Below are 27,832 nucleotides of genomic sequence, written 5' to 3'. Positions count from 1 at the left end.
CTCATGCCAGGGAGGACTCGAACCTCAGGCGGGAAGGGCAGCGCAATTCGTGACATGGCGCCTCAAATCGCGCTGCCATTCTGGTTAATTTACACGAATGGGATGTATGAATAAACATAAATTGAACTGGAATGGATGGCAAAACAAATTTAGTTATTTCATTATAAAACATCAACTGTGGTAATAAGCCTAATTAGTGAAATACCAAGGACGAAATGTTTATGTTTTATCGGTATGTGTGAAATGTAACAAATATGTATTTCTGGACATCTGCAGAACAACTTAATCGCCATTAGAAACATCAAATGATTTCAAAATAAGTTTATTTTATTTGCTGTTAACTATTCTGTTCGTTATTATTGTTCTACGGATCACACCACGAAATAACGGCTTTCTAGAAAGTAAACACCATATGATGATCGAATAACTTACGGGAATGAAGCTGGGTGACGTCATCGACAATCGCCAATATTTCGACAGGTGACCATCCTGTCATTTTCAAGACAAAACTGCTGCAAGTAACCGCTGTGCAAGTGAATTTAAAACCTCGCTTTGAAGAGCAATTCCGGAAAGATAACACACACACCCACACATACTGTACAACACACACACATACTGTACACACTGGCTTGTCGGAATGAGCATCACATTAATAGCTCGGCGGATTTCTTACGTCGATTAGAGGGAATGCGTTTGAACGACTCTGATTTTCTAATACGTTTCGATATGTTCTTTCTCTTCAGTCGTGTTTCTGTGTTTCGTAGAATTTAATGAACTTCAGGTTTTTTTGTTTTGTTTTGTTTTGATAGCGAAACTATTTCGACATGTTTTGACTTCTACTTACTTTTTATTCAACAACCAGATTCATGAGCAGACAGATGTTATTGGGAACCCGTTGTCACCTTTTATTGCAAATTTGTTTGAGGAAGACTTCGAGGGAAGTGCCTTAGAATAAGTGTATTTGAGAATTGCGTGTTTTTTTCCGATAAGTAGATGATATTTTTGTTATTTGCCCGGATAGCAGTGAGAATTTTTAAAATGCCTGACAGTCCACCAGGTGGAAAAGGACGGCTGCCTTTCCTCCCTTGATGAGTTGGTCAGCGGAACGCTGAAGGTACGTTGGGAATGTTTATAGGAAACCTGCTCATACTGACTTATATCCATAGGCTGACAGTTGTCACCATGCGGCTAAGAGCGAAGGAGTGCTTCGTACGTTGATGCGCAAAGTCCAAGTCAATTCAGACACAGAGAGTTTGTCAGCACACCCATGCCAGAGAGAGGACTCGAACCTCCGCCGGGACCAGCCGCGCAGACCATGAATGCAGCCCCTAGACCGCTCGGCTAATCCCGTGCTATGTACCAAACGTGCACCCGGTGAGTGATGATAATACGGAGTTGATACCAAGGTCTAGGGCCTTTTTGCCATAGGCAAGGAGCATTTACGACCTCCATACCTGAGACTAGGGTCATTTTACGTTCCGTTAAGGATGATCTTGGTTTGCGTTAGGCGGGCGTCTCCCGTATTCCTTGGCTGGCTCAAATGACTCTGAGCACTATGCGACTTAACTTCTGAAGTCATCAGTCGCCTAGAACTTAGAACTAATTTAACCTCACTAACCTAAGGACATCACACACATCCATGCCCGAGGCAGGATTCGAACCTGCGACGTAGCGGTCGCTCGGTTCCAGACTGTAGCGCCTAGAACTGCACGGCCACTCCGGCCGGTCCGTATTCCTTGCAGTTACGGCATGCCATATATTGATCAATCTATCAGGACTATGTAGGACCGCTGTACTAAGCACACGCTTACAACAGCCGAACAAATCCAACATTGCAGAACACTGTCTTGGCGCCGGTCATCATATGAAATATAACAACGCTGAGGTTCTGGCATGCCATTCCAGCTGTTGGGATAGTGTTATTAAGGAGGTAGTTGATGTGCTTGTGTGTGCGTGTGTGTGTTTTACCTTCCCGAAATTGCTCTGCAAACTGAGGTTGCAAATTCACTTGCACAGCGCTTACTTGCTGTAGTTTTGTCTTGAAAATGTTGGATGGTCAACCACCGAAATATCGGTTTTGTCGATAACATCACGCAGCTGCATTCCCATTTGTATACTTTTAGAGAAACTGAAGTTTCAACAAATCATTCATGATATTCACCATTGTTGTGTACATAGTTCCGCGTAGTCAGCGCGTACACAGCTTTCCCACTAGAGCGCGCCCCGCTAAGCACAACAGCGCAGGCGCAGCGCTCGTCCGTCTCCGCGCTACGAGATGGCGCTGCTATAAAGACGGACCAAATTCTGCTTCCGCCGATCCGCGTATTAATATGTAACGCAGCCAATGAGATTGCTGCTAACGTAGAACCTTTTCTCCTCGCGGATCACACTCGCGCAGTGATACCTGAACGCTCGAGGTATTATAACGAGTGTACAGACCTCCGATTAGCTAGTCTGCATCAGTCTGCCTTAGTCTGCATTTGTCTGTACCAGTCTATAGTCAAGTTTCAGTCTGCGCCTAATAAGATTATCATATTCCTGTACATAGCGATGAAGATATATGAATAGACACTTTGTCAAGTATCAGAGATATGTGAGAATAAGATTAACGTATCAAGACCAAAGGATCTTCAGATTGTCAATTGTAAACAGTATCCAGAATCAAGTTAAGTAATTTCCATGATTTTTATTATTTTAATAAATGTGTATGAAAATTAATCAAGTTCTGTTTAAAGTTGGTCACCGTAAATCTGCTATTCTAAGCGTGCAAGTGGCATTCCTATCGTCTGACCTAACGGCAGAAGATAAACACGCCACGATAAGACCACGAGACATATTGCTGACGCCTAATTCGTTAGAGCGAGAAGTCAAATAATCTGATGGTGTGTGTACCGAAGGTCTTACAGTACGCACACCACAACCATAGTCAGTCGTTTCATGATTTTCGGGAGCAAGAATTACCGGGATACCAGAAGGAATGGGTGAAGTAGCAATAAATAGTCCAGTTTAATGCTTCTTAAACCACACTCTCCACTAGCCTTTTATTGTGTCGTTTGAAATGATCAGGTAAATAACACAGTTAACTCAAGTACTGTGGCCTTTCGGGCGTTTGCATATACAAGATCTGATGTACAGCAAGTATAAAAGTAGGAGCCTATAAACAAGAGCTGCTAACGAGGAGTCAGACAGCTGGGAAACAAGAAGAAGGAATCCGCCAATGCCCCGGTATTTCGGCTGACGAGCCTAAACAGTGAGCGGCGGCCGCGAGACTGGGTCAGGCGGCCGTCAGCTGTAGATTTCGGTGAAGTAGGGCCGCTCGCAGATGAAGGCGAGCTTCTTGTTGCAGATCTCGTCGTTGTAGTCGCCGGAGCGCAGCATCGACACGCAGTCCTCGCCCTCGCTGCTGCCGCTCAGGTTGTTGGGCTCTCCCAGCGACCACGACACGTAGCCCGTCTCCGACAGCGGCTCGCCTGCACACAGACAACACCCTTACAAACTGTCACGTTCCGAACAGTGCCGCCCACGATGCTTTTTCTATTTGTTGCCACCTGTCAAGGGAAGTAGCGCAGCTTGAAAGGTTGAAACCCAATAAAAATGAGTTTAAAATATGGAGCTGATTTTGTACCGCCATCCACAAGGTTATTCGTACAAAAAACTCCTCGCTTGTGTAAAGTCGATGTTTGAAGGTTAACAGTACTAAATACTACCGGGTTAGCGTACGCAAAATCGACGCGGTTTTGAACTTACTTCAGGAGCCACCTAATTCAGTGCAACCCTTACCAGGTGCATGGTGTCTCTTACATAGTCGAAACGAAATTTATACTATAAAAAGCATCGTAGCAAGTACAATAAAATGGATATTACAATGAAATCCAGACCATTAGCTGCTTACAGGCGTTGATAAATATCAACGGGGACAGTTGAAAATGTGTGCCCCGACCGGGACTCCAACTCGGGACCTCCTGCTTACATGACAGACGCCCCATCTGACTGAGCCTTTATTTTTCTTTTTTCACATTTTGTTCGTTTCGTTTGGTCGTAGGGGACATCACACGACATCCATTAAAGTTCGTTGTTCATCCTTTCACTCAGTTTTTTGTTACAGAGAGCAGCCAGCTCTCTAACCGAACACGCTGAGCTACCGTTCCCGCTCTTTTCTTTTTTCTTTTTTTTTTTTTACACCAATTTTCTTTCCACCGTCCAATCGTGCCACTGTCACGAATGATGATGAAATGATGAGGACAACACAAGCACCCTGTCCCCGGACTGACAAAATCCCCAACCCGGCCAGAATCGAAAGCGGGACCCCGTGATCCAGAGCAGCAACGCTAGCCGCTAGACCACGAGCTGCGGACTGCCATAGCGGACACAGAGGATATTGCGACTACAGAGACTTATCTCCCGGTCGTGGCACACATTTTCAACTGTCCTCGTTGATATTTATCAACGCCTGTAACCAGCTAATGGTCTGGATTTAATTGTAATTTCATTCTTCGAGACCTGCAAGATCACCAACGGTGACTGTTCTTTCGGACATGCCCCGAGTAAAGAATATAGAGCGCAGGGGCACTACAAATGTAGTGCGTGGACAGTAAGTTGGAAATGTGGTCCTCACAGAGAGCATGCCAGAGATAAGCCCTGCAGTCGCACTGTCCTCTGTGTCCTCGATGGGTAGCTGGCACGGTAGCTCAGCGTGTTCCGTCAGAGGGCCAAAAGCCCTCTGTAATAAAAACTGAGTTAAAGAATCAACGATCAACTTGAACAAATGTCTTGTGAAGTCCGTCCAGACCAAACGCAACGAACAATACCGAACAAATGGAAAAAAAGAAAAAGAGAGAAAGCAAAGAAAGATGCCTCAGTTGGATGGAGCGTCTGCCACGTAAGCAGGAGATCCCAGGTTCGAGTTCCGGTCGGAGCACACATTTTACACTATCCTGTAAGCAGCTAATGGTCTCGATTTCATTGTAATTTCATTCTTCGAGAGCTGCAAGATCATCAGTGGTATCTGTTTTTTCGGACTTTCGTCTTCGTACAATAAAATTAAATATATAAATGGATCCTAACAGTCCAATGTGAATAGATCATGACAGTTTGTGAAGGATGTCTGTAATCCATTCTGTGCGTCAGAAGCTATTATAAAAGGGGGCATTTAAGCAAATAAAAATGGAGATGTCTGGATGTCCATATTTAGTATTATGGCTAAGGGATGAGACGGAATCTGCAACACCCGGAATCACTCGTGGTAAAACGTTGATAAAGTTTAAAATTAATGCAGTAGACGACGAAACGATAAATTACTGTCATAAGAGATACCCGTTACCTGGTGGATGTGAAGTATATATTCATTATACAACGAGACGTTTACAAGTGGAATAGTTTATCTATAAGGTTTGGGGTAATGACGTGGTACTTACAGGCTAACACATGTTCAGTGCACTATACTGCCTTTGAGAACTAATGTAATCGGTGAATCACTTCCAAACATATATGCAGGCCCATTTAATTCCATTGGGCTAATTTATGTGGTTATTTTGTATTCAGTTCACGAGTCAGATCGCGTTTCAAGTTTGTTTCTATGTCATTAGAACCATGCATTCGGCATATAATAGAAGTATCACGGCTAATAGCACTTCGGGAGTAGTCTACGCATTTCTAAACACGCACACAGACTTTAGCCTGCGTAGTGCGTTACAGTACGAAGCAACTCACCAAAGACGGTAACGAAGTTGCCCTCGGAGTGACGGTCGTGGATGCCGACCCAGACCTGCTTGTTCTCGTAGGGGTCCTCCGAGATGACGCCGTGGTCGGCGAGGATCTTCCGCAGCACGTCGGCCTCCTGCTTGGAGTTGATGACGACGAGGTCAGCGCCCTCCTCTTGGCAGTACTGGCGCGCCAGCTCCCACTTGACCAGCCGCAGGTCCAGCTTGTACTCGCTGTGCCCCAGCTTCGTCTTGTACTCCGTCGTAGGCGGTGGAACTGCGAAATTCGTAAGTGTAGATTTGACGACGAAAAGATCTGATAAGTGATGTTGAGGGACTGCACAAATGAAACACCATTCAGATGTTACACTATTGGCCATTAAATTTGCTACATCACGAAGATGACGTGCTATAGACGCGAAATTTAACCGACAGGAAGAAGATGCTATGATATGCTAATGATTAGCTTTTCAGAGCATTCACACAAGGTTGGCGCCGGTGGCAACACCTACAACTTGCTGAGATGAGGAAAGATTCCAACCGATTTCTTATATACAAACAGCAGCTGACCGGCGTTGCCTGGTGAAACGTTGTTGTGATGCCTCGTGTAAGGAGGAGAAATGCGTACCATCACGTTTCCGACTTTGATAAAGGTCGGATTGTAGCCTATCGCGATTGCGGTTTATCGTATCGCGACATTGCTGCTCGCGTTGGTCGAGATTCACTGACTGATAGCAGAATATGGAATCGATGGATTCAGGAGGGTAATACGGAACGCCGTGCTGGATCCCAACGGCCTCGTATCACTAGCAGTCGAGATGAGAGGCGTCTTATCCGCATGGCTGTAACGCATCGTGCAGCCACGTCTCAATCCTTGAGTCAACAGATGGGGACGTTTGCAAGACCAACCTGGGTGCACGAATGGAAAAACGTCAGTTTTTCGGATGAATACAGGTTCTGTTTACAGCATCATGATGGTCGCATCCGTGTTTGGCGACATCGCGGTGAACGCACATTAGAAGCGTGTATTCGTCATCGCCATACTGGCGTATCACGTTGCGTGATGGTATGGGGTGCCTTTGGTTACACGTCTCGTTCACATCTTTTTCGCACTGACGGAACTTTGAATAGTGGACGTTACATTTCAGATGTGTTACGACCCGTGGCTCTACCCTTCATTAGATCCCTGCGAAACCCCTACATTTCAGCAGAATAATGCACGACCGCATGTTGCAGGACCTGTACGGGCCTTTCTGGATACAGAAAATGTTCGACTGTTGCCCTGGCCAGCACATTCTCCAGCTCTCTCACCAGCTGAGATCGTCTGGTCAATGGTGGCCGAGCAACTGGCTCGTCTCAATCCGCCAGTCACTACTCTTGATGAACTGTGGTATCGTGTTGAAGCTGCATGGTCCGCTGTACCTGTACACGCTATCCAAGCTCCCAAGCTCTGTTTGACTCAATGCCCAGGCGTATCAAGGACGTTATAACGGCCAGAGGTGTTGGATCTGGGTACTGATTTCTCGGGATCTATGCACCCAAAGGTGTTGGATCTGGGTACTGATTTCTCGGGATCTATGCACCCAAATTGCGTGAAAATGTAATCACATGTCAGTTCTAGTATAATATGTTTGTCCAATGAATACCCGTTTATCATCTGCATTTATTCTTGGTGTAGCAATTTTGATGGCCAGTAGTATACATCAACGTGTAAGACGATATGCCAGACGACGACCAGTTACGCTTTAAGAAAGGTAAAGGCACAAGAGACGCAGTTCTGAGATTGTGGTCGACTATAGGAACAAGACTGAAGAAAGATCAAGGCAAATTCATAGGATTTGTCACCTGGATAAAGCGTTGGACAAAGTGAAATGCTACAAGATCATCAAAATTCTGAGGGAAATATGCGTAAGCTACTGGGAAAGACATGTAGTATATAATATGTATAACAAGCAAGAGTGAACAATATGAATGAAAGACCAAGAACTAAGCGTTCGGATTAAAAAGGATGTATGAGAGGAATGTAGACTTCTGCACCTACCGTTTGGTCAGTACCTCGAAGAAAGAAAGACAGAAATAAAAGGAAGGTTCAAGAGTGGAATTAAAATTCCAGGTGAAAGTATATCGCTGATAAGATTCGCTAATGACATCACTATCCTCAGTGAAAGCGAAGAAGAATTACAGCATCGAACGGAATCAACATTCTAATGAATAGAGAATATGGACGGAGAGTAAACCGAAGAAAGACGAATGTAATAAGACGTAGAAGAAATGAGAACAGCGAGAAACTTAACATCAGAATTGGGGATCACGAAGTAGACGAAGTTAAGGAATTTTGCTACGTAGGCAGCAAAATTTCCCATGGTGGACAGAGCAAGGACATGAAATGCAGACTAGCACTGGCAAATAAGGCACTCCTGGCCAAGAGAAGTCTACTAGTATCAAACATAGACCTTAACTGGAGGAACAAATTAATCAGAACGTACCTTTTGGGCACAGCGTTGTATGCTAGTGATTCATGGACAGTGGGAAAATCGAATCAGAAGATAATCGAAGAATTTGAGATGTGGTGCTGCGGATGAATGTTGAAAATCAGGTGGACTGATAAGGCAAGGAATGGGGAGGTTCTGCGCAAAATCGGTGAGGAAAGAAATATATGGAAATCGCTGACAAAAAGGGCCAGGATGAGAAAGATGATAAGAAAGCAGGAAATAACTTTCGTGGTATTAGATGTAGAGGGTAGAAACCGTCGAGGAAGACAGAGGCTGGAGTACATCCAGCAAATAATTGATGGTGTAGGTAGCACTTGCTACTCTAAGATGAAAAGTTTGACACGGGAAAGGAATTCGTCGTGGCCACGTCAAACCAGTCAGAAGACTGATGTTTCAAAATAAACAAATAAATAAAAGCGTTCTGTAGCTTTTGCTGAGAGACTTAGTAAATGAATTACTATTCAGATATGTCATCTACATATAAAAATACATGAAAGAAAGTTTCTCACCCTCAGGATGTAGGCTACTGTGCAACACCTTTTTGAAAAATAACGTATTGTCAAATTGAAATATGCGGTCTTATAGGTGTTTACACGATAAATTATTAAACCACCAACTAATTACAACGCTGTCCACATTCCCCATTTTGGCAGTTTATTGCGTCTTTTGATTTCGTAGTCAATCCATAAACAGTTTCGACATACTATATAAAAAGAAACTCAAGTGGTCTGAAATCTTTTCATGAATTGGTATACGGGGTGATCAGTCAGTATAAATTTGAAAACGGAATAAATCACGGAATAATGTAGATAGAGAGGTATGGGGTTTTATTAGAACAAAAAAAAATTACAAAAGTTCAAGAAATGTCCGACAGATGGCGCTTCATCTGATCAGAATAGCAATAATTAGCATAACAAAGTAAGACAAAGCAAGGATGATGTTCTTTACAGGAAATGCTCAATATGTCCACCATCATTCCTCAACAATAGCTGTAGTCGAGGAATAATTTTGTGAACAGCACTGTAAAGCATGTCCGGAGTTATGGTGAGGCACTGGCGTCGGATGTTGTCTTTCAGCATCCCCAAGAGATGTCGGTCGACCACGATACACTTGTGACTTCAGGTAACCTCAAAGCCAATAATCACAGGGACTGAGGTCTGGGGACCTGGAAGGCCAAGCATGACGAAAGTGGCGGCTGACCACACGATCATCACCAAATGACGCGCGAAAGAGATCTTTCACGCGTCTAGCAATATGGGGTGGAGCGCCATCCTGCATAAACTTCGTGCTTTCCAGCAGGTGTTTATCAGCTACGCTGGAGATGATGCGATTCTGTAACATATCAGCGTACCTCTCACCCGTCACGATAACAGTTAAAAAACCAGAATTACGCATTTCCTCGAAGAAAATAATGCCCGATAACGGTAGATGTGGTAAATTCAACCCATACCGTGATTTTCTCGTCGTGCAATTGAGTTTCAACGACAGTTCTAGGATTTTCGGTAACCCAAATTCTGCAGTTGTGGGTGTTGACAGACCCTCGGAGCGTGAAATGAGCTTCGTCGGTCCACAACACGTTACTCAACCAATCGTCATCTTCCACCATCTTTTGAAACGCCCACACCGCAAATGCCCTCCGCTTCACTAAATCGCCAGGTAACAGTTCATGATGCAGATTGATTTTGTATGGATAGCATCGGATGGTACGCCTAAGTGCCAACCAAACAGTAGTGTATGGAATGCCGGTGCGACGTGCGACTGTACGAGCGCTGACTTCCCCGTGCATAGAGGAACCCGCTACAGTCCCCATTTCTTCCTGAACTGTCTCAGCAGCATTACGCCTTGTACTCGGTCGGCCACTACGGAGTCTATCTTCTACACAGCCCGTGGCTTCGAACTTCGAAATCATTCTCGCCACAGCTGCATTTGTCAACGGACCTTTACCCGTTCGAATCGCCTTCCTATGGCGATAGGATCGTAACGCTGAACTAGCATATTCCCCATTCTGATAATACAGCTTCACTAAAAGCGCCTTTTCAGGTAAAGTCAATATGCTGCGACTGCTGGCACATCTGACTCTCTCTCTCATTGCACACGATTGTCATGCGCCGTCACTGACGTTTTGCTGTTCAGCGCCATCTGTTCAAATTAATACTGACTTTTTGATCACCCGGTGGATTGATTAGTTTACACCACTTCACGACGTAACGTCACTCCTCGGTTAAGGAGAGTGGGCATCGAGGTTGGACAGGTGAGGCGGTGACCTTAAAAGTGACGAAGGTCCAGCTCAGAGGATTGGTGAGTGTTTCAGTCTAACACCCATAGTTTTCAGTGGAACAGCAGTATCGGTAGTGACAATTTAACAACGTGATCACTACAATAGATATTGCCTTCTCCAGCACGCATAAGTGCCGGCGAGGAATACAAGACACAGCCCCACGGCAGCTCATGCAGTATGCGGGAGGTCAGACTCACTGCCTGAGAGCGTGACGGCGCGGGGTGCGTTAGCGGGGGCCAGCAAAGCGGCCCGCGGATGCGCTTCTGTGCATACGATGGGCCTCAGCACTCTTAAAGATAAATGCTCGCCTAGACCTGAAGGCGGAAGCGCAGGGATCCTTCAGCACACGCAGTTTACAGCCAGGAAGGTGGTATACATATAGACTAGCACATGGTACTCACAAGGGCACCTCCCCATCGCACCCCCCTCAGATTTAGTTATAAGCTGGCACAGAGGAAAGGCCTTGAAAAACTGAACACAGATCAATCGAGAAAACAGGAAGAAGTTGTGTGGAACTATGAAAAAATAAGCAAAATATACAAACTGAGTAGTTCACGTGCTAGATAAGCAACATCATGGCCAATTACAGTTCAGTAGCGCCGTGGTCCCGTGGTTAGCGTGAGCAGCTGCGGAACGAGAGGTCCTCGGTTCAAGTCTTCCACCAAGTGAAAATTTTAATTTTTTATTTTCAGTTTGTGTCAGACTCTTATGTTTTCATCACTTTTTTGGGAGTGATTGTCACACCCACAAGAAAACCTAAATCGGTCAAGGTAGAAGAATCTTTTTACCCATTCGCCAAGTGTACAAGTTAGGTGGGTCGAAAACATATTCCTGTCATGTGACGCACATGCCGTCACCAGCGTCGTATAGAATATATCAGACGTATTTTCTTGTGGAGGAATCGGATCACCTATGACCTTGCGATCAAATGTTTTCTGTTCCCATTGGAGAGGCTCGTCCTTTCGTCTACTAATCGCACGGTTTTGCGGTGCGCTCGCAAAACACAGACACTAAACTTATTACAGTGAACAGACACGTCAATGAACGAACGGACAGATCATAACTTTGCGAAAATAAAGAAAGTAAAATTATAAGTCGACGAAAGACTTGAACCAAGGACCTCTCGGTCCGCAGCTACTCACGCTAACCACGGGACCACGGCGCTGCTTGACTTTCACTGTCCTTGACGTTGCCTATCTTAGCATGGACTACTCAGTTTGTATATTTTACTAATTTTTTTCATAGTTCCACACAACTTCTTCCTGTTTTCTCGATTGATCTGTGTTCAGTACTTCAAGGCCTATCCACTGTGCCAAGTTATAACTAAATCTGAGGGGGGTGCGATGGGGAGGTTCCCTTGTCAGGTGTCCTTCAGCAAGCGGAAGATAGGTCCTGCAGTCAGTTTGAGTCGTCACCAGAGGAAAAAACAGTAGGTCCGCCTCTTCTATCAGTCACGGCTGTGACCCGCCGATGGCGGCTGCGTGGAACACTGAAATCCAGCCATAGCCGGCAGGCTGCAGTCTCGTAGTTACAGTCTCGCAATTGAGGCCTTCAAACGACTAGCAAACAACAGATCGTGGTTCATCAGAGTTAACCTATAACTAGCGAGACTGTCATTCCGTTAGGATCAGTGACGCAGACAGAATGACCGGACATTGTGGACGAGATGTTTCAGACATGGGTATTTCAAGCCATGCGTTATTTCCCCGTACTGTAGAGTTTTCAGAGCGACTTCCAGTTTTCTTTTTTGCTATTTGGGGAGAAAAACAATGATTGTCGAAGTAGAGAGGATATAAAATGTAGACTGGCAATGGAAAGGAAAGCGTTTCTGAAGAAGAGAAATTTGTTAACATCGAGTATAGATTTAAGTGTCAGGAAGTCGTTTCTGAAAGTATTTGTAAGGAGTGTAGCCATGTACGGAAGTGAAACATGGACAATTAATAGTTTGGACAAGAAGAGAATAGAAGCTTTCAAAATGCTGAAGAATGGTGAAGATTAGATGGGTAGATCACATAACTAATGAGGAGGTATTGAACAGAATTGGGGAGAAGAGGAGTTTGTGGCACAACTTGACTAGAAGAAGGGATCGGTTGGTAGGACATGTTCTGAGGCATCAAGGGATCACCAGTTTGGTACTGGAGGGCAGCGTGGAGGGTAAAAATCGTAGAGGGAGACCAAGAGATGAATACACCAAACAGATACAGAAGGATGTAGGCTGCACTAGGTACTGGGAGATGAATAAGATTCACAGGATAGGGCAACATGGAGAGCTGCATCAAACCAGTCTAAGGTCTGAAGAACACAACAACAACAATCATGCTGCACTCTTTGCGCTCCTTACTACGGTTCTCCTCGCTGCTTGGAAATGAGCTACGAGAATTGCCCTGCTTTTGCAATACTGGAACTCTTCACATGCTGTAGATTATGATCGTGGCACTCTGTCTGAGTCTGGTCGGGTTCTCTTACCGTCTGGGTCGAATAACAGCTTCAAAAATTTATCTGTGCTCCCCGGGACAGGATTGCTGTGCAGCAAGGTTCAGAATGCATAAACCTGAATATCTAAATCGTGTGATTAAAATATTGTGGATTAACTATCTCAGACAAGGTGCATAAACTGCTGAAACTGGTTATGTGAATATTGTGTAATTCGATGATATTGATGTAATAAATTATTATGAAAACTTTGTAAGACCGTCTGTAGTCTTGGTAATGACCCCATAATGGCGAGGAACGCATCACAGGAGAATCTCCGTGTATGACATATCCAGCTGAAGAAAGTTAATGACGATTAGATCCCGTAGAGCTAGAAAATTGTGAGGATGCTGACTGCCACGCTTCACCTGCTTCTTCAAACAGTCCCAGACATTTCTTACGATATTGTGGAGAGATGAGTCAGTGGCGCAGTCGAGGTACGATAGACTAGGACGACAGTGTTCGTCAAACCAGTAAAGCATGCGTGGAGCTCAGTGATCACGGTGGTTGTCAGCTAGAGAGATGGCAGTGTGCGCACCATGACTGAGAAAGGGCAACACTTGATTACCGGAAACGTTGTCATATATCGACTTAATGATTAGTATGTGGATACTCTTAAGGCTGTTGGGAGCCATCAAGGGCACTCCAACATAGGAAATCAGAGAGAGCAGTGGTAGCGTTTAGGTTACCGGAGCTAAGTACAAACGCTAGAGCCTTTCAAATTGCAGACTCTCAGGGCAGTTCTCCCAGGTGAGGAGTTTCACTTCAGAGAATTACCTGGTAACTCCTTTAGGTTACCGGAGCTAAGTACAAACGCTAGAGCCTTTCAAATTGCAGACTCTCAGGGCAGTTCTCCCAGGTGAGGAGTTTCACTTCAGAGAATTACCTGGTAACTCCATTTATCGCCTAGAAGCGGTTGTAAGGCATCACAAGAGAACATGGCCTCGAAAAGGCACGTCTTAACAGAGGCAGAAAGTCTGATACTAACTGCTGAGAACTACAACCTCAGTGGGCTTACACAATTTAGAGTGCTACTACAGCAGCCCCGTCTCACAAAAGGACGGAGGGCGGGGCCAAGTGACGCAAAACACTGTTGTTGCTGACCATAATAGGAGTGGCACTGACGTTTAGTCTTCAGCTGAACGCTGTTGCTACCAAATTTAGAATTTGTTAAAGTAGAGTCCAGAAGCATCCCTACCTACCAAATAGAAGAAGGAGAGAAATCGAAATTTGGTTGTCCAGAGGCGCGCTGGAGGTGCAGAGCGACACGTCAGATTGGCCGAAGCTTGTAAAGTGCTGTGGACCTGTGGATTTACTATGTTGTTGTTGTGGTCTTCAGTCCTGAACCTGGTTTGATACAGCTCTTCATGCTACTCTATCCTGTGCAGGCTTCTTCATCTCCCAGTACCTACTGCAGCCTACATCCTTCTGAATCTGCTTAGTGTATTCATCTCTTGGTCTCCCTCAACGATTTATACCCTCCACGCTGCCATCCAATACTAAATTGATGAGCCCTTGATACCTCAGAACATGTCCTAGCAACCGATCCCTTCTTCTACTCAAGTTGTGCCACAAACTCCTCTTCTCCCCAATTCTATTCAATACCTCCTCTTTAGTTCTGTGATCTACCCATCTAATCTTCAGCATTCTTCTGTAGCATCACATTTCGAAAGCTTCTATTCTCTTCCTTTCTAAACTATTTATCGTTCACGTTTCACTTCCATACATGGCTACACTATATACAAATACTTTCAGAAACGACATCCTGACATTAAATCTATACTCGATGTTAACAAATTTTTCTTCTTCAGAAACGCTTTCCTTGCCATTGCCAGTCTACATTTTATATCCTCTCTAGTTCGATCATCATCAGATATTTTGCTCCCCAAATAGCAAAACTCATTTACTACTTTAAGTGTTTCATTTCCTAATCTAATTTCCTCAGCATCACCCAATTTAATTCGATTACATTCCATTATCCTCCTCTTGCTTTTGTTGATGTTCATCTTATACCCTCCTTTCAAGACACTGTCCATTCCGTTCAACTGCTCTTCCAAGTCCTTTGCTGTCTCAGATAGAATTACAATGTCATCGGCGAACCTCAAAGTTTTTATTTCTTCTCCATGGATTTTAATACCTACTCCGCACTTTTCTTTTGTTTCCTTTATTGCTTGCTCAATTTACAGATTGAATAACATCGGGGATAGTCTATAATCCTGTCTCACTCCTGCCCAACCGCTGCTTCCCTTTCATACCCCTCGACTCTTATAACTGCCATCCGGTTTCTGTAGAAATTGTAGATAGCCATTCGCTCCCTGTATTTTACCCGTGGCACCTTTAGAATTTGAAAGAGAGCATTCCAATCATACAAAATTGTTGAGGCTTTCGTGGCCACTTGTTGACAAACTGCCTATTGGCTTCTGTCTCGGGTTCTTCGGCCGACGTTCATCTAATGATTTTTCTGACGTTTCGCCAGCACGAGTGGCTGGCATTGTCAAAGCTTCACCCTCCATTGCCGGTGGTGAACTGGAGCCGAGCTCGCGGGCGCAGGCTATATGTACCTGGCGCGCCAACGTCCGAGGGCTTCTCCGCGGTCATTTCCGGTGCGGTTCTCCTCTTGCTACCTGCGACGGTCGTTCGCTGCAGTACGGGAAGCCAGGATCCGTTGACCTTAAGGCTTTCCTCTTTCTTGTTCAAACTGTTCGCGTGTTTTTGTATTTCTACAGCTTCTCTGAACAAGCGCGTGTGATAGTGCTTCTCTACAGCCAGAACTTCCGTGTCGGCGAATTTTATTACATGGTCGGTCTCATTCAGTGCGAGCTCTGCCACGGCCGATTTCTCCACCTGCCCCAACCTGCAATGTCGCTTATGCTCTTTGATCCTGGTGTTAATGGATCGTCCAGTCATTCCGACATAAACTTTTCCGCATGTGCATGGTATGCGGTATATTCCCGACATTGCAAGTGGGTCTCTTTTCTCCTTCGCCGATCTAAGACACTCTTTGATCTTCCTTGTCGGTTTGAAAATCGTCTTTACGCCATGTTTGCGCAATATACGGCCGATTCTGTCCGTCACTCTGGGAATGTATGGCAGAAAGGCCGTACCCGACAATTCTTTTTCCGGTTCCTTACTTCGCCGAGGTTTGGGCTCTGTTACACTTCTAATATAATTTGTGGAGTAACCATTGCTCCTCAGGACAGTTTCCAGGTGTTGAATTTCTCGTTTGAGGTGTTGCGGCTCACATATTCGTCCTGCTCTCGTTACGAGCGTACTAATCATGCCTCTTTTCTGGCTCGGGTGGTGGTTTGACAGTTTGTGCAGGTATCGGTCCGTGTGAGTCGGTTTTCGATACACGCTGTGTCCCAGATCTTCGCCGTCCCTTGTGACCAGAACATCTAGAAATGGCAGTTTCTTGTCCTTTTCTACTTCCATGGTAAATGTTATGTTGGCATGGAGGCTGTTCAAGTGTCTTAGGAAGTCACTGAGCTGTTCTTCACCATGGCTCCACACCACGAAAGTATCATCGACGTACCTGTACCACACCTTAGGTTTGCAAGTCGCCGAGTCCAGTGCCTGTGCTTCGAATTGTTCCATGAAGAAGTTGGCCACCACTGGACTGAGAGGACTACCCATGGCGACGCCTTCCAGCTGTTCGTAGAAATCGCCATTCTACGAACAGCTGGAAGGCGTCGCCATGGGTAGTCCTCTCAGTCCAGTGGTGGCCAACTTCTTCATGGAACCTGCGGTTCCAGACTGCAGCGCCTTTAACCGCACGGCCACTTCGGCCGGCTTCTCTCTGTCCAGCCTTACCATCACTCATTGCGGGAAGTGCTAGTACAGCCTATGCTATAACAGTCTCCACGCCAGCAAGTGGTGCAATGTGGGGCAAGTTAGCTCCAACTTCATCTACCTGCATCATCATTAACTATCTGTAGGTTAACAAAGCGTTGCTATAGTTGACAGATCTGGGTCGCTAGCCTGCGCCGCCAAGGGAAGACCTACTGTACTGTGTCAAAGAGTCAAGGGATTCAGCGTTCAGCGCTGGGCATCTGTGAGCCTGGCTTACTTGTTCACAGACGCTGCGATCTGAGTCCGCCGGCTCCCAGAGACGCCCAGCTTACGTCAGCATGGCCGCCGCTCTGGTCACGGCCTTGCGCTGAAGCAGCATCATTACCTTGCACTCACGCTTAATGCAGCGAGCCGGGCAAGTTGCTAAGAGTTACGCCGTCCGTTCACGGACCGTGAATTCGACCGTCAACGTTGAGCCTACCGAATTCCTGACGACAGAGCGTGGAAAAAGCACGTTGGGGAGTATTTCCGAACTAACGGGGTAGTATCGAGCATGACAGATATTCTGAAAGTGCGTTTGAAGGTAGACCAGTAAGATGGCAGAATCCTACCTACGACACATTATACCATCTCTTTTCGTTGCAGTGTCTGGAGACTTTATACTGACGATCAACTGAAGCCAGTATTTGGTTGGTTACGCTCTGTGAACATATAGCATTATGAATACATGCCTTTTCAAAGCGCCTCGAACTGAGCTCTCGAAAACCAGCCGTATATTGGTAAGTTTTTTTGTGATAAAATGAAGGGAAGCGTCATACCGGTAGTTATATAATTTTCGAATTATAACTAGCGTGCTATGAAAGTATACATTTTCATGGTAAAGATTCATGGAAGAAGATGAATAAAAAACATTTTTTTTTGGCGCAAATTTGTTGTAACTACATGCCGCTTATCTGCAATTACAGCCTTCATGAGATAGTAACGTACGTGACTATGTGGCGCGTTACGGAAGTTCAGAATACTGCAATGAATGGAGACACAGGGCTAGGAAGTGATGAGTGATACGTTGCAGATACGTGCCTCAGTACATCCAAATTCTTTTACTCGCCTTCGCTTTTTCTATGGGTTCTCAGGCTTTATTATTAATTTCATCCTATACCACTTGATGCAAGTAAACAAAAGTGCGCTGTCTTTCAGGAATGTGGGTGTTCGATTAGCTTTATCTACAAGGGAGCTTGCATTGCTTGCAGTAAGATATTTTGCACTTTCTTGTTTAGTCGTGTACTTCACACGTCCTGAAGATTCTGCTACTGAGTACAATCAGCGATCAAATAAGAATGTCCTGAGGTTTTGACTAAAAAGTGAGAATTATCTGGTAGACTACTGTAAATTTGTATCGCACTATTTGTAACGGTATTTTTGTAAAATAAGGTCCTCACTGACCAACGGCCTTGTCGCAGAGCCAACTGCGGTTCCTCTTAGGCCACCGAACTTAAGCGCCGTCGTTCCTGGCTGAAACTTGGGTGGGTGGCCGCACTAGCGAGCGCTGTTGGCAAGCGGGGCTATTTATTTTCAGAACTATTTATATAACATACGGACCGTTAAGCCACACTTCGTCTGTCCTGTACCGTCTTGTACCTCGAAACTGAAGAAGGCCATCTACCATCGAACATGTGATACTTGCGAAGGAACTGAATTTCTTTAATGTCTTAAGGATTTTACCTGTCTTGAAATTTGAAATTTGTGCTACTTTCCAAAAGCTTCTATTTCAAAATGCATTGAAGTTGTAACTGGTTTGCAGTAGTACTTCCACTAAATTTGATTTCACTTACTGATTACTGATGAGTAGCAGAGTAATAATGTAACAGATTAGATAATTAAATACAGTACTGACAAGATTTTGTCGATAGAAATGGTTTTAAATTTAAATAGAGTGTTAGTTTCTATGGAAATGACAATGTTGTATCGTGACATATGTTTTCACTTTTGGAAAATCATTAATTTTCCGGAGTAATGTCAACAAAAGACTATAGTTGAGAACAAGTGAATTCAATCGTTTAAAAATGAAATAAGAAAATACTTATATTACCGCGCTGGGTATAGACGAAAATCTGAAAAGTGAAATCTATATTGGCATCGTTTGTTGTATCACATTTTAAAGTCTTTGTATTTATTTTCCAAATTTCTATTCTTTGCGATCTTATAAGAAACTAACAAAAAAAGGAATCAGCCAAATTATCTTTTAGTCATCAAATGATGGCAGATAAATATTACTTTTTCGGAGAAGGTATGTTGTAATAGTCATTTACGGGATGGGAGACGCTTATGCCCTGTATATACCAAAGGGTAGGAGTGCAATATGACAGTGGTCCCTATTGAGAAATCTTAATGTTTAAAGTTCTAAACATTCTGCGTGGTGTCTGTTTGTTGTATGTCGTGTCTCCCTACAACTTTCGCGCAACGACGCTCTGAGCGTGTTTTTTAGGGAATTGACTAGTTTCAACCTGGGACCTGTTGCTGGTAAGGAGACGCCAGACCACACATGACATGTAGAATTCAGAAGAGTTCAGTGAGACTAGCGATGATATAACCAAATACTTAATGATTTCACCGTCAGCTCCACTGCACTCCCTGTAAAAGAATATTAATACTAACTAAATTTAGTGGAAGGGGTTCAAGGCTTTCCTATTTTTAGTTAGCTGGTAAAATAACGTCGAAAAAGCAGTTAAGTTTACCATTGGAAATTTTATTCTACTCACAAAACATCGTTTATAAATTGCACTACTGATAAAAGGAAATGTTTTAATACAGGATGGTAAAAACCAACTGCGTTCAACAAAAATGTGAACGAATATTCCCTGAATGGGTTTCCAAGTGCTACAATGGATAGAAGGATGACCTATGCCATATCACATCTATAATCTAGGTTTAAATTATGTTTCACAAAAGAGGAAACTATCAAAATGGTCTACAATGACCCTCAATTATCTTTACTTACTTATCTAACTTGTCGTAAATTACAGTGGCTGATGTGGCTTCTCAATAACTATATAACAGAAAAATCATCGCGTTTCAGATTTTTAGTTCAAGTGGCAAATGTGAACACCATGAGCTTTAATTGACGATCGACACTAGTATTATGTAAAAAGGGGATGTAACAGATGAGACTTCTGCAGTTCTGAGTGAAGCCTTATGCGCTCAAAAATGCGGCATCGCGTGCGTTCATTACCTTGTCGGTGTTCGTCAGGGGGCGGCGGGCAGCACAGCTCCGCTCACCTCGCCGTCTCGGAAGCAACTCTCCAGCAACTCTCTCCTAACTTCTCCTTACTACAATTTACCGAAGTTGGTTTAAAAAAACTATCTGACAGTGTTTTCATCTGACCAATCAGGGTCTCAATGTTAACCTTAAGCTCCGCCTACAAAAATTCTGTCTATCCAATGAGAAACGTTATACTTTTCGTGGTGGAGCAATGTTTTTAAAGTTCGCAACGTAACAGAGAAGCGAAAAAGTCTCACGCTAAAACTAGCAGCTGGTGTGGTCCTTTTAGCGTTATCGTAAGATCTATACTGTTCTTCTGGAGGGCTCTATCTTTTAACATGGAATGGGGGGTGGTCCTAACGTAACAGAGACGCGAAAAAGTCTCACGCTAAAACTTGCGGGTGGTGTAGCCCTTTTTGTGTTATCGTAAGATCTATACTGTTCTTCTGGAGGGCTCTATCTTTTAACATGGGGGGGGGGGGGGCGTCCTGACGGTTGGCTGGCGACGTGGGTGTCCGTCTCTTATCGTAGGGCCTTCTAGCTTAACACGGTTCTGCTCTCGGCTTCTGTTCTCGTTTCTCCCCTCGGAACTGCGTCTGTCTCACGGTGGGAAGGTATGACATGCATTTAGGCATTCTTGTGTTAGTCTGTGGTATTCCATTTGCTCACTCGTTACTCGTATTACTTTGGTTAATTTAATGTCACGATTAATTCGGAGCTATGTGACATACTACTGGATTTGCTTATCATGTCAGGGTTTTCATGGAAGGTGTTGGATTTGCCTGACACCTTACATAGTTTCCGGATTAGTAAAAGGAAATTAGTTGCAGAACGCAGCGTGAAAATGATGTAAGAGACATAAGTCCATATTACAAATGAAAACCAGATCAAGTAATGCTACAACTATTAAATAGTACAAATGCCACCATAGTGACGTAGGTTATCAACACGAAAATGTATAAACAGAAAGAAGTAGATCACTCATAAAGTCATATATGATAATAAACACAGTTAAATATATCACAAAATCTATATTGTATCCATAGAGAATTAAATTGCATCGCTGTAATAGGATTGATATTATCAGTATCAGTCGGAGTTTTTCCTGGTAAGAAGGAAAGACAATATATCTTCACAGTGGTTCAGTATCGGAACACTGATAGTAAATCTGAAATTATGATGTAGTAAATTTAATTAAAACTAGATAATAAGGAATCAATATAGTAATGAAAATAAACAGCGCATTGAAGTGGCAACAACTGTTCCTATAATTACGAAGTACGACGGTTGCCCAAAAAGCAATGCATCGCATTTCTTTTTTCGACAACTCTTTATTCAACATCATGACAATTACAAACAAGAAAGAATAGTGTTTTATCTACATACCCTATTTTTCCATGGAACCTCCATCCCTTTCTAAGGCCTTCTCCCAGCGCGAAACAAGGGCACGTGTGCCCTGTCGGTACCAAATCTTGTCCTGGTGGCAGAGCCAGTGCTTCATTATGTAAATAACCTCCTCATCGACCTCAGAATGTCTTCCCCGAATGGCATCCTTTAATGGACCAAACAAGTGGAAGTCCGAGGGGGTTAGGTCAGGGCTGTAGGGGTAATGGGGTAACATTGTCCAACCCTGTTTTGCAATGTGTTGAGCAGTCCTCAGACTTGTGTGGGGCCGAGCGTTATCGTGGTTCAAATGGTTCAAATGGCTCTGAGCACTATGGGACTTAACTGCTGAGGTCATCAGTCCCCTAGAACTTACAACTACTTAAACCTAACTAACCTAAGGATATCACACACATCCATGCCCAAGGTAGGATTCGAACCTGCGACCGTAGCAGTCGTGCGGGTCCAGACTGTAGCGCCTAGAACCGCTCTGCCACCACGGCCGGCACGTTACCCGTGTTTCAGCAAAACATCTCCTGGGTTGCTGTGGCGCCGAAGTCGACGGAAGCACATCTTGAGTTTCGTTAATGTGTTGACATATGCTTCTGAACTAATGGTACCACCTCTTGCCATCACATCAATGAGAACCATACCTTCACAGTGCCAGAACACAGTGATTATAACCTTACCGGCGGTAGCAGTTGCTTGGAATTGTTTCTTCTATGGGGAGTGGGGCCTTTCCAACGACTGTCGTTTTTACTGGCTCAAAATGGTGGACCCAGGTTTCATCATCTGTCACAATGAACGACAAGAAGGCCTCCCCCTCAGCTTCAAAGTGTTGCAACAAATCAAGACAAATTTGCGATTTGTGATTCACCGTTACACACTCCAGGACCTATCTTGCACACACTTTTGAATATCTAAAAGTGTGGATTGTTGCACCCCCACTTCGTTTTCTGATTGACAGACGCAGCGCCAACTGCCGAGTCGTAATGCGTCTGTCCTCGAGAATGACATCAGGTCGCTGCAACATGTCAGATGTGATAGCCATGGATGGTCTCCCCGACCGCTGCAAATCGTGGAGCTCCGTCGAACCTCCTCACCCTCCGTGCCCAGTGACTAACTGCTGTGGGCACCAGATGCTCCATAGGCTTAGCAGAAGCGTTTGTGAATATTCCCCACAGTTTCCTTGTCTGCAGTGAGACATTCAATAACGGCACGTCGCTTGCAACGTACGCAACCTACAGACGCCAATTTGAAACTGTCCGGCAGCTACGCTATCTGTTGGAAGTCACGGAAACTTTGCGTGCTCACTCGGGAGACCTCAAATAATACATACTTAACGTTTCGCATTCATAGCATTGTTTCTGACTAAGAAAAAAAATGCAGCGCAATACATTCTGGGCAACCCTCGTAATATTATCAGGAAACTGTAGCTGTAGTTTATGCATTGAGTATTTCGCGAAATATATTTTTAGCTTATTGTCCTTCTGTCTCGTAAAGCATATGTTGAGGAAGTCATGTCTTCCGAAAATTTATTGGTTAGACATGCCCTAACGATTCGAAAAAGTAGCTACAGATTTAACAACATCCTCCATGACATTTATTTTGAATCACCGTACTGTGACCAATAGTTCTCTTCTATCAAATAACTTCCGGGAATTCAGCCAGGTAACACTTTCAGCGACCGCCGATATCTCGGCCATTTTCAAGGCAAACTGCAACGGACGGACAGATGGAGTTGCGATGGGTAGTCCGTTGTCTCCTGTGATCGCAAATTTGTTTATGGAAGACTTCGAGGAACGTGCATCGGAGTCGGCGCCTTTGAAACCCGCCTGTTTCTTTAGATACGTTACATTTCGTCAAAATGGTTTTAGTGATAGACAGATTGAACGTGCGTTGCGCTATCGACCAACTGTACATCGGGTGATTGATGATAATTCTAAGTCAACACCTAAGTCTACTGCCTTTTTGCCTTACGTAGGAAACACGTCCAACAAGTTCGGTCGTATTTTACGGAAATACGATGTGAAATGTGTTTTCCGACATCCATCTAAAATTAGAGCGCTTTTGAGTTCCGTTAAGGATGATCTTGGACTGCGTAAGGCGGGCGTATATCGTATTCCTTGTAGCTGCGGCATGGAATATATTGGTCAAACTATCAGGACCGTGGAGGACCGATGTACTGAGCATAAACGGCACACACGATTACAGCAGCCAAGTATATCTGCTATTGCCGAACATTGCTTGGATACATAACACCGAGATATTGGCATGCACGTCCAGCTATTGGGACAGTGTTATTAAGGAGGCAGTTGAGATTAAATTAGCGAGCAACCACGTTAACAGGGATTGAGGTTTCTGTTTAAACTCTGTCTGGAATCCGACTCTCTCCCTTGTCAAAAAACAGAGGGACAGAGTCAATGCTACCTCACCTGCGAATTCGTAGTCTCACTATCGATAGCTCTGACTTTGGTCATCTTTGGTGGCACTAGTGTTCAGTGTGTGTGTTATCTTTCTTGCTTCAGTCCGAGAACCGAGGTTTTAAATTTGCATGTACGTCCCCCGTCCGTTGCAGTTTGCCTTGAAAATGGCGGGGTGTTCTCCCGCCGAAATATTGGCGGTCGCTGAAAGTGTTACCTGGCTTAATTCCCGGAAGTTATTTGAAAGTTGTATACGCCAGGAGAAACTCAGGTCTCACAGTTCTCTTCTACCATATCATATCAACTCTTTACACAAACGGTATTTTGTTAACCAGACAAGCAAAACTAGACATTCTAACTGGAAAAATCACATATCCGATTTCAGATCACATAGTTATTTTGCTATTTGCTGCATAAAAGAAGTATTAGCTCATAATGAATGAACTGAAAAGGTTATAAGGTGTAATAAGTGCATTTTCTGATTTCACTTACTGTTTTGATTGTATACAAGTGACCTATCACTCTGCTTTCAGATTTGGAAGATTTCGGACACCCACATTTCCTTACACCAATATAAAGAACTTATTAGGAAATATTGCAAACTAAATCTTTTACATGAGAGGCATTGATACAAACCGTGGTGATAAGATGTTATTCTTAGAAAGTTAAAATATGGGACGTATGGAGAAGCTATTCACCTTCGCCTCTTTTCTTCACGAGCGCAGCTACGTCGGCGTCCGTCAGGTTCGACTGCACTGTGAACAACAGTGAAACAGCTTTCAGTCCAGTCCTGCTATGTCAGTGTCTCTCTAGCAGCATTCTGAAATCACCCATTACGCACAGTAGTTTTAATGCCTTAAACAACAGGATCCTGCAAGTGATAAGCAATGCAGTATAGCGACAGAAGGGACAGAACGATTCACCCATCTGATTTGGTTCTCAGTACCAACACACTTTAGGCGACAGCCTTAGATGTCAATGTTCCATAAGATTTCACTACCTGTTTTTTACACGCAAAATTCATTAATGTATTTTCCTAAATAATCATATTCGTCGACACATATAGAACCGGTTTTGCATATGTAGCTCTTCCGTTTAGTCCACTAATTCGCAGAGTATCACCACGAAATGCAGTGCTGGATACACAAGTAATAGCAAAACGTGTTATTCTACATCTACATCTACATTTATACTCCGCAAACCACCCAACGGTGTGTGGCGGAGGGCACTTTACGTGCCACTGTCATTACCTCCCTTTCCTGTTCCCCTCGCGTCTGGTTCGCGGGAAGAACGACTGCCGGAAAGCCTCTGTGCGCGCTCGAATCTCTATAATTTTACATTCGTGATCTCCTTGGGAGGTATATGTAGGGGGAAGCAATATATTCGATACCTCATCCAGAAATGTACCCTTTCGAAACCTGGACAGCAAACTACACCGCGATGCAGAGCGCCTCTCTTGCAGAGTCTGCCACTTGTGTTTCCTAAACATCTCCGTAACGCTATCACCCTTACCAAATAACCCTGTGACGAAAAGCGCCGCTCTTCTTAGGATCTTCTCTATCTCCTCTGTCAACTCGACCTGTTACGGATTCCACACTGATGAGCAATACTCAAGTATAAGACGAACGAGTGTTTTGTAAGCCATCTCCGCTATCATATAATTATACAATAAAAGATCATTCTTTGTATGTATTCGCAATACATTACATTTGTCTATGTTAAGGGTCAGTTGCCACTCCCTGCACCAAGTGCCTATCCGCTCCAGATCTTCCTGCATTTCTCTGCAATTTTCTAATGGTGCAACTTCTCTATATACTACAGCATCATCCGCGAAAAGCCGCATGGAAATGGGTCGAATGAAACAGTTGTGAACACAACAGTGGACTTGTCAACTCTATTCCGATGTACACTGCTGTTCGTAAAAGTGAAATAGTCAGAAACAACGATCTGCAACACGACACGATAAGATGACGTGTAGAGCAGCAGAATCATAATAAATTATTGAAATGGCAGAGATGGTGTGTTCGTAGGCCCAACAGTACCATCTTTAAGGAAAATTTACGTAGGAAGTGAAACACCAATACCGACAGATGTGATCACAACGACATGTCAGGCGAACGGGCAGGCCAGGGAAGCAGTGGTCGCCGTTGTTCTTCCACGAAGGCTTGCATATTCCTGACGAGACAGGACAGTGTTACGAAACACTCAGGTGGTCGTTGTACGAAATGGAAACGTGTAACCAAGTGCCGCTACGCCTAGCCGACAGAATGGTTGGCCTCCGGGAGGCGACTCTGTCATTCCGTGACATTGCGTCACGTACAGGGCACGCTGCTTCAACAGTGAGGCGTATGTGGAACTAGTGAAGAGGAGGGGGTCGTGCACAGAGCCGACGGGGTACCGGACGACACAATGTGGCCACAGCGCGAGGTGACCGCCATCTTGTCCGTTTGGCCGTGACGGACAGAACAGCTTCGCGCGCAGAGCTGGCGTGAAGTTGGTGTACTGCAGCGGATGTGGACATGTCTGCGGGCTGGACTGGTGGTATACAAGCCATTGCGTCGACTTCTGCTGACCTGATCCCACGAACGCCACAGACTGCAATGGACGCTGGAGCGCCGGCACTGGCGTGCTGAGTGGCAAAATGTATTTTCGGAAGACTCCCGCTTCAACCTGTCCAGCAGAGATGGCCACATGAGCGTTCGACGCCGCATGCAGTCAAGTAGACTGTACTGTTGAGTGACATAGCAGACACACGCCAAGTGTGATGGTTTGGGGCGCCGTTGCCTGTAACACGCGATCTCGCCTCCTACGTCTTGAGGAGAAACTGAACAGCTACCTCGGCATAATGGAGGTTTCACAGCCCGAGACATTGCCCTTCCTGCTGGCCGTTCCACATGCCATATTTCAATAAGACAACGCCCCGTCTCATTTGGCAAGGAATAAGCAAGCCTTCTTCGAAGAACGGCGGGTACCACTGCTTCCCTGGCCTGCCCTTGCCTGACATGTCGCCCATCGAGCTTGTGTGGGCTGTGGTCGGTCGACAACTTGTTTGTGCAGGTCCTCCTGCAGCTAGAGTTCATGTTTTGTGTAAGCGCCTACAAACCGCGTAGCAGCATATTTAGGCACTCTTTGCCTGCATGCCACATCGTCAGGCAGCCCTGATTGCAGCACATGGTGGCGCTACTCCGTACTGGATTTCTACAGTCACATTGTATGTCCAGACCTTTGATACCAATCATTTGTGTAATGCCATGTCCGTATTCGGTCAAATAAATTTCATTGTGATCACATCTCTCAGTATTGATATTTCACTTCCTACAAAGGGCTTTACGTGGAGTGTAACATTAATTGATCTGACAGACAAACAACGCGCATGAGTTTAAGGGAGGTAGGACCTCAAACGCGCCGACTTGGAGCTGGAGAGGCATCACAGGACATTTTAATTTCCAGTGTCTATACTTTTACAAATAAAGTCATAAAACTTTGTCAGCATCACCAGGAAGGATTCAGACTCATTGCAGTGGAAGTTCGAAAACATAACAAAATAAATTTTTTTACGTGTGAAATTTCATTTTTTTTTCACTTACTAATGGCAGCATGTGTTACTATAGGTACACTTTTCTTCATAGATTAGAGAGATTCTTCGATGAATTTTGCACAGCATACATACCATATTTACAGGTGCATGAAACTCTAGAATTTATTTAATTTATGAAAGAACGAATGAGCTGTTATATTTTAAACTTCATGTTTAGAAAACAACACAAATTTTATAGTTATTACCTCAATTTGTACCACAGTTTTTAATAGATTTTGAAAATTCTTGAGTTTCATACACCTTTAAGTATGGTTAGTAAACTGTGCAAAATTCATCGAAGAATCTCTCTTACTTATGAAGAAAAGTGTACCTATAACAACAAATGCAGCCATTAGTAAGTGAAAAAAATGATGAAATTTGACATGTAAGAAAAATTACTTCGTTACGTTTTCGAACTTCCACTGGTATGAGTGTGAATTCTGAATACTTCCTGGTGATG

General features: G+C 44.3%; 1 protein-coding gene across 1 annotated transcript in view; it reads right to left on the bottom strand.

Annotated features, from left to right (window-relative positions):
- Positions 1–3,005: 3,005 nt before the first annotated feature.
- LOC126234435 (hemolymph lipopolysaccharide-binding protein-like) overlaps positions 3,006–27,832 on the bottom strand; it is a 48,324-nt gene continuing 23,497 nt past the window's right edge. Inside the window, exons 4-6 of the mRNA XM_049943131.1 lie at positions 24,494–24,550; positions 5,710–5,976; positions 3,006–3,470 (exon numbers count right to left, since the gene is read on the bottom strand). Coding sequence (XP_049799088.1) covers positions 3,286–3,470; positions 5,710–5,976; positions 24,494–24,550 — 509 coding nt within the window. The 3' untranslated portion in view covers positions 3,006–3,285. The remainder of the gene's footprint in view (positions 3,471–5,709; positions 5,977–24,493; positions 24,551–27,832) is intronic.

Source organism: Schistocerca nitens, chromosome 2, assembly GCF_023898315.1.
Source record: "Schistocerca nitens isolate TAMUIC-IGC-003100 chromosome 2, iqSchNite1.1, whole genome shotgun sequence".
Lineage (NCBI taxonomy): Eukaryota > Metazoa > Arthropoda > Insecta > Orthoptera > Acrididae > Schistocerca > Schistocerca nitens.
This window is presented reverse-complemented; position numbering and strand designations above follow the sequence as displayed.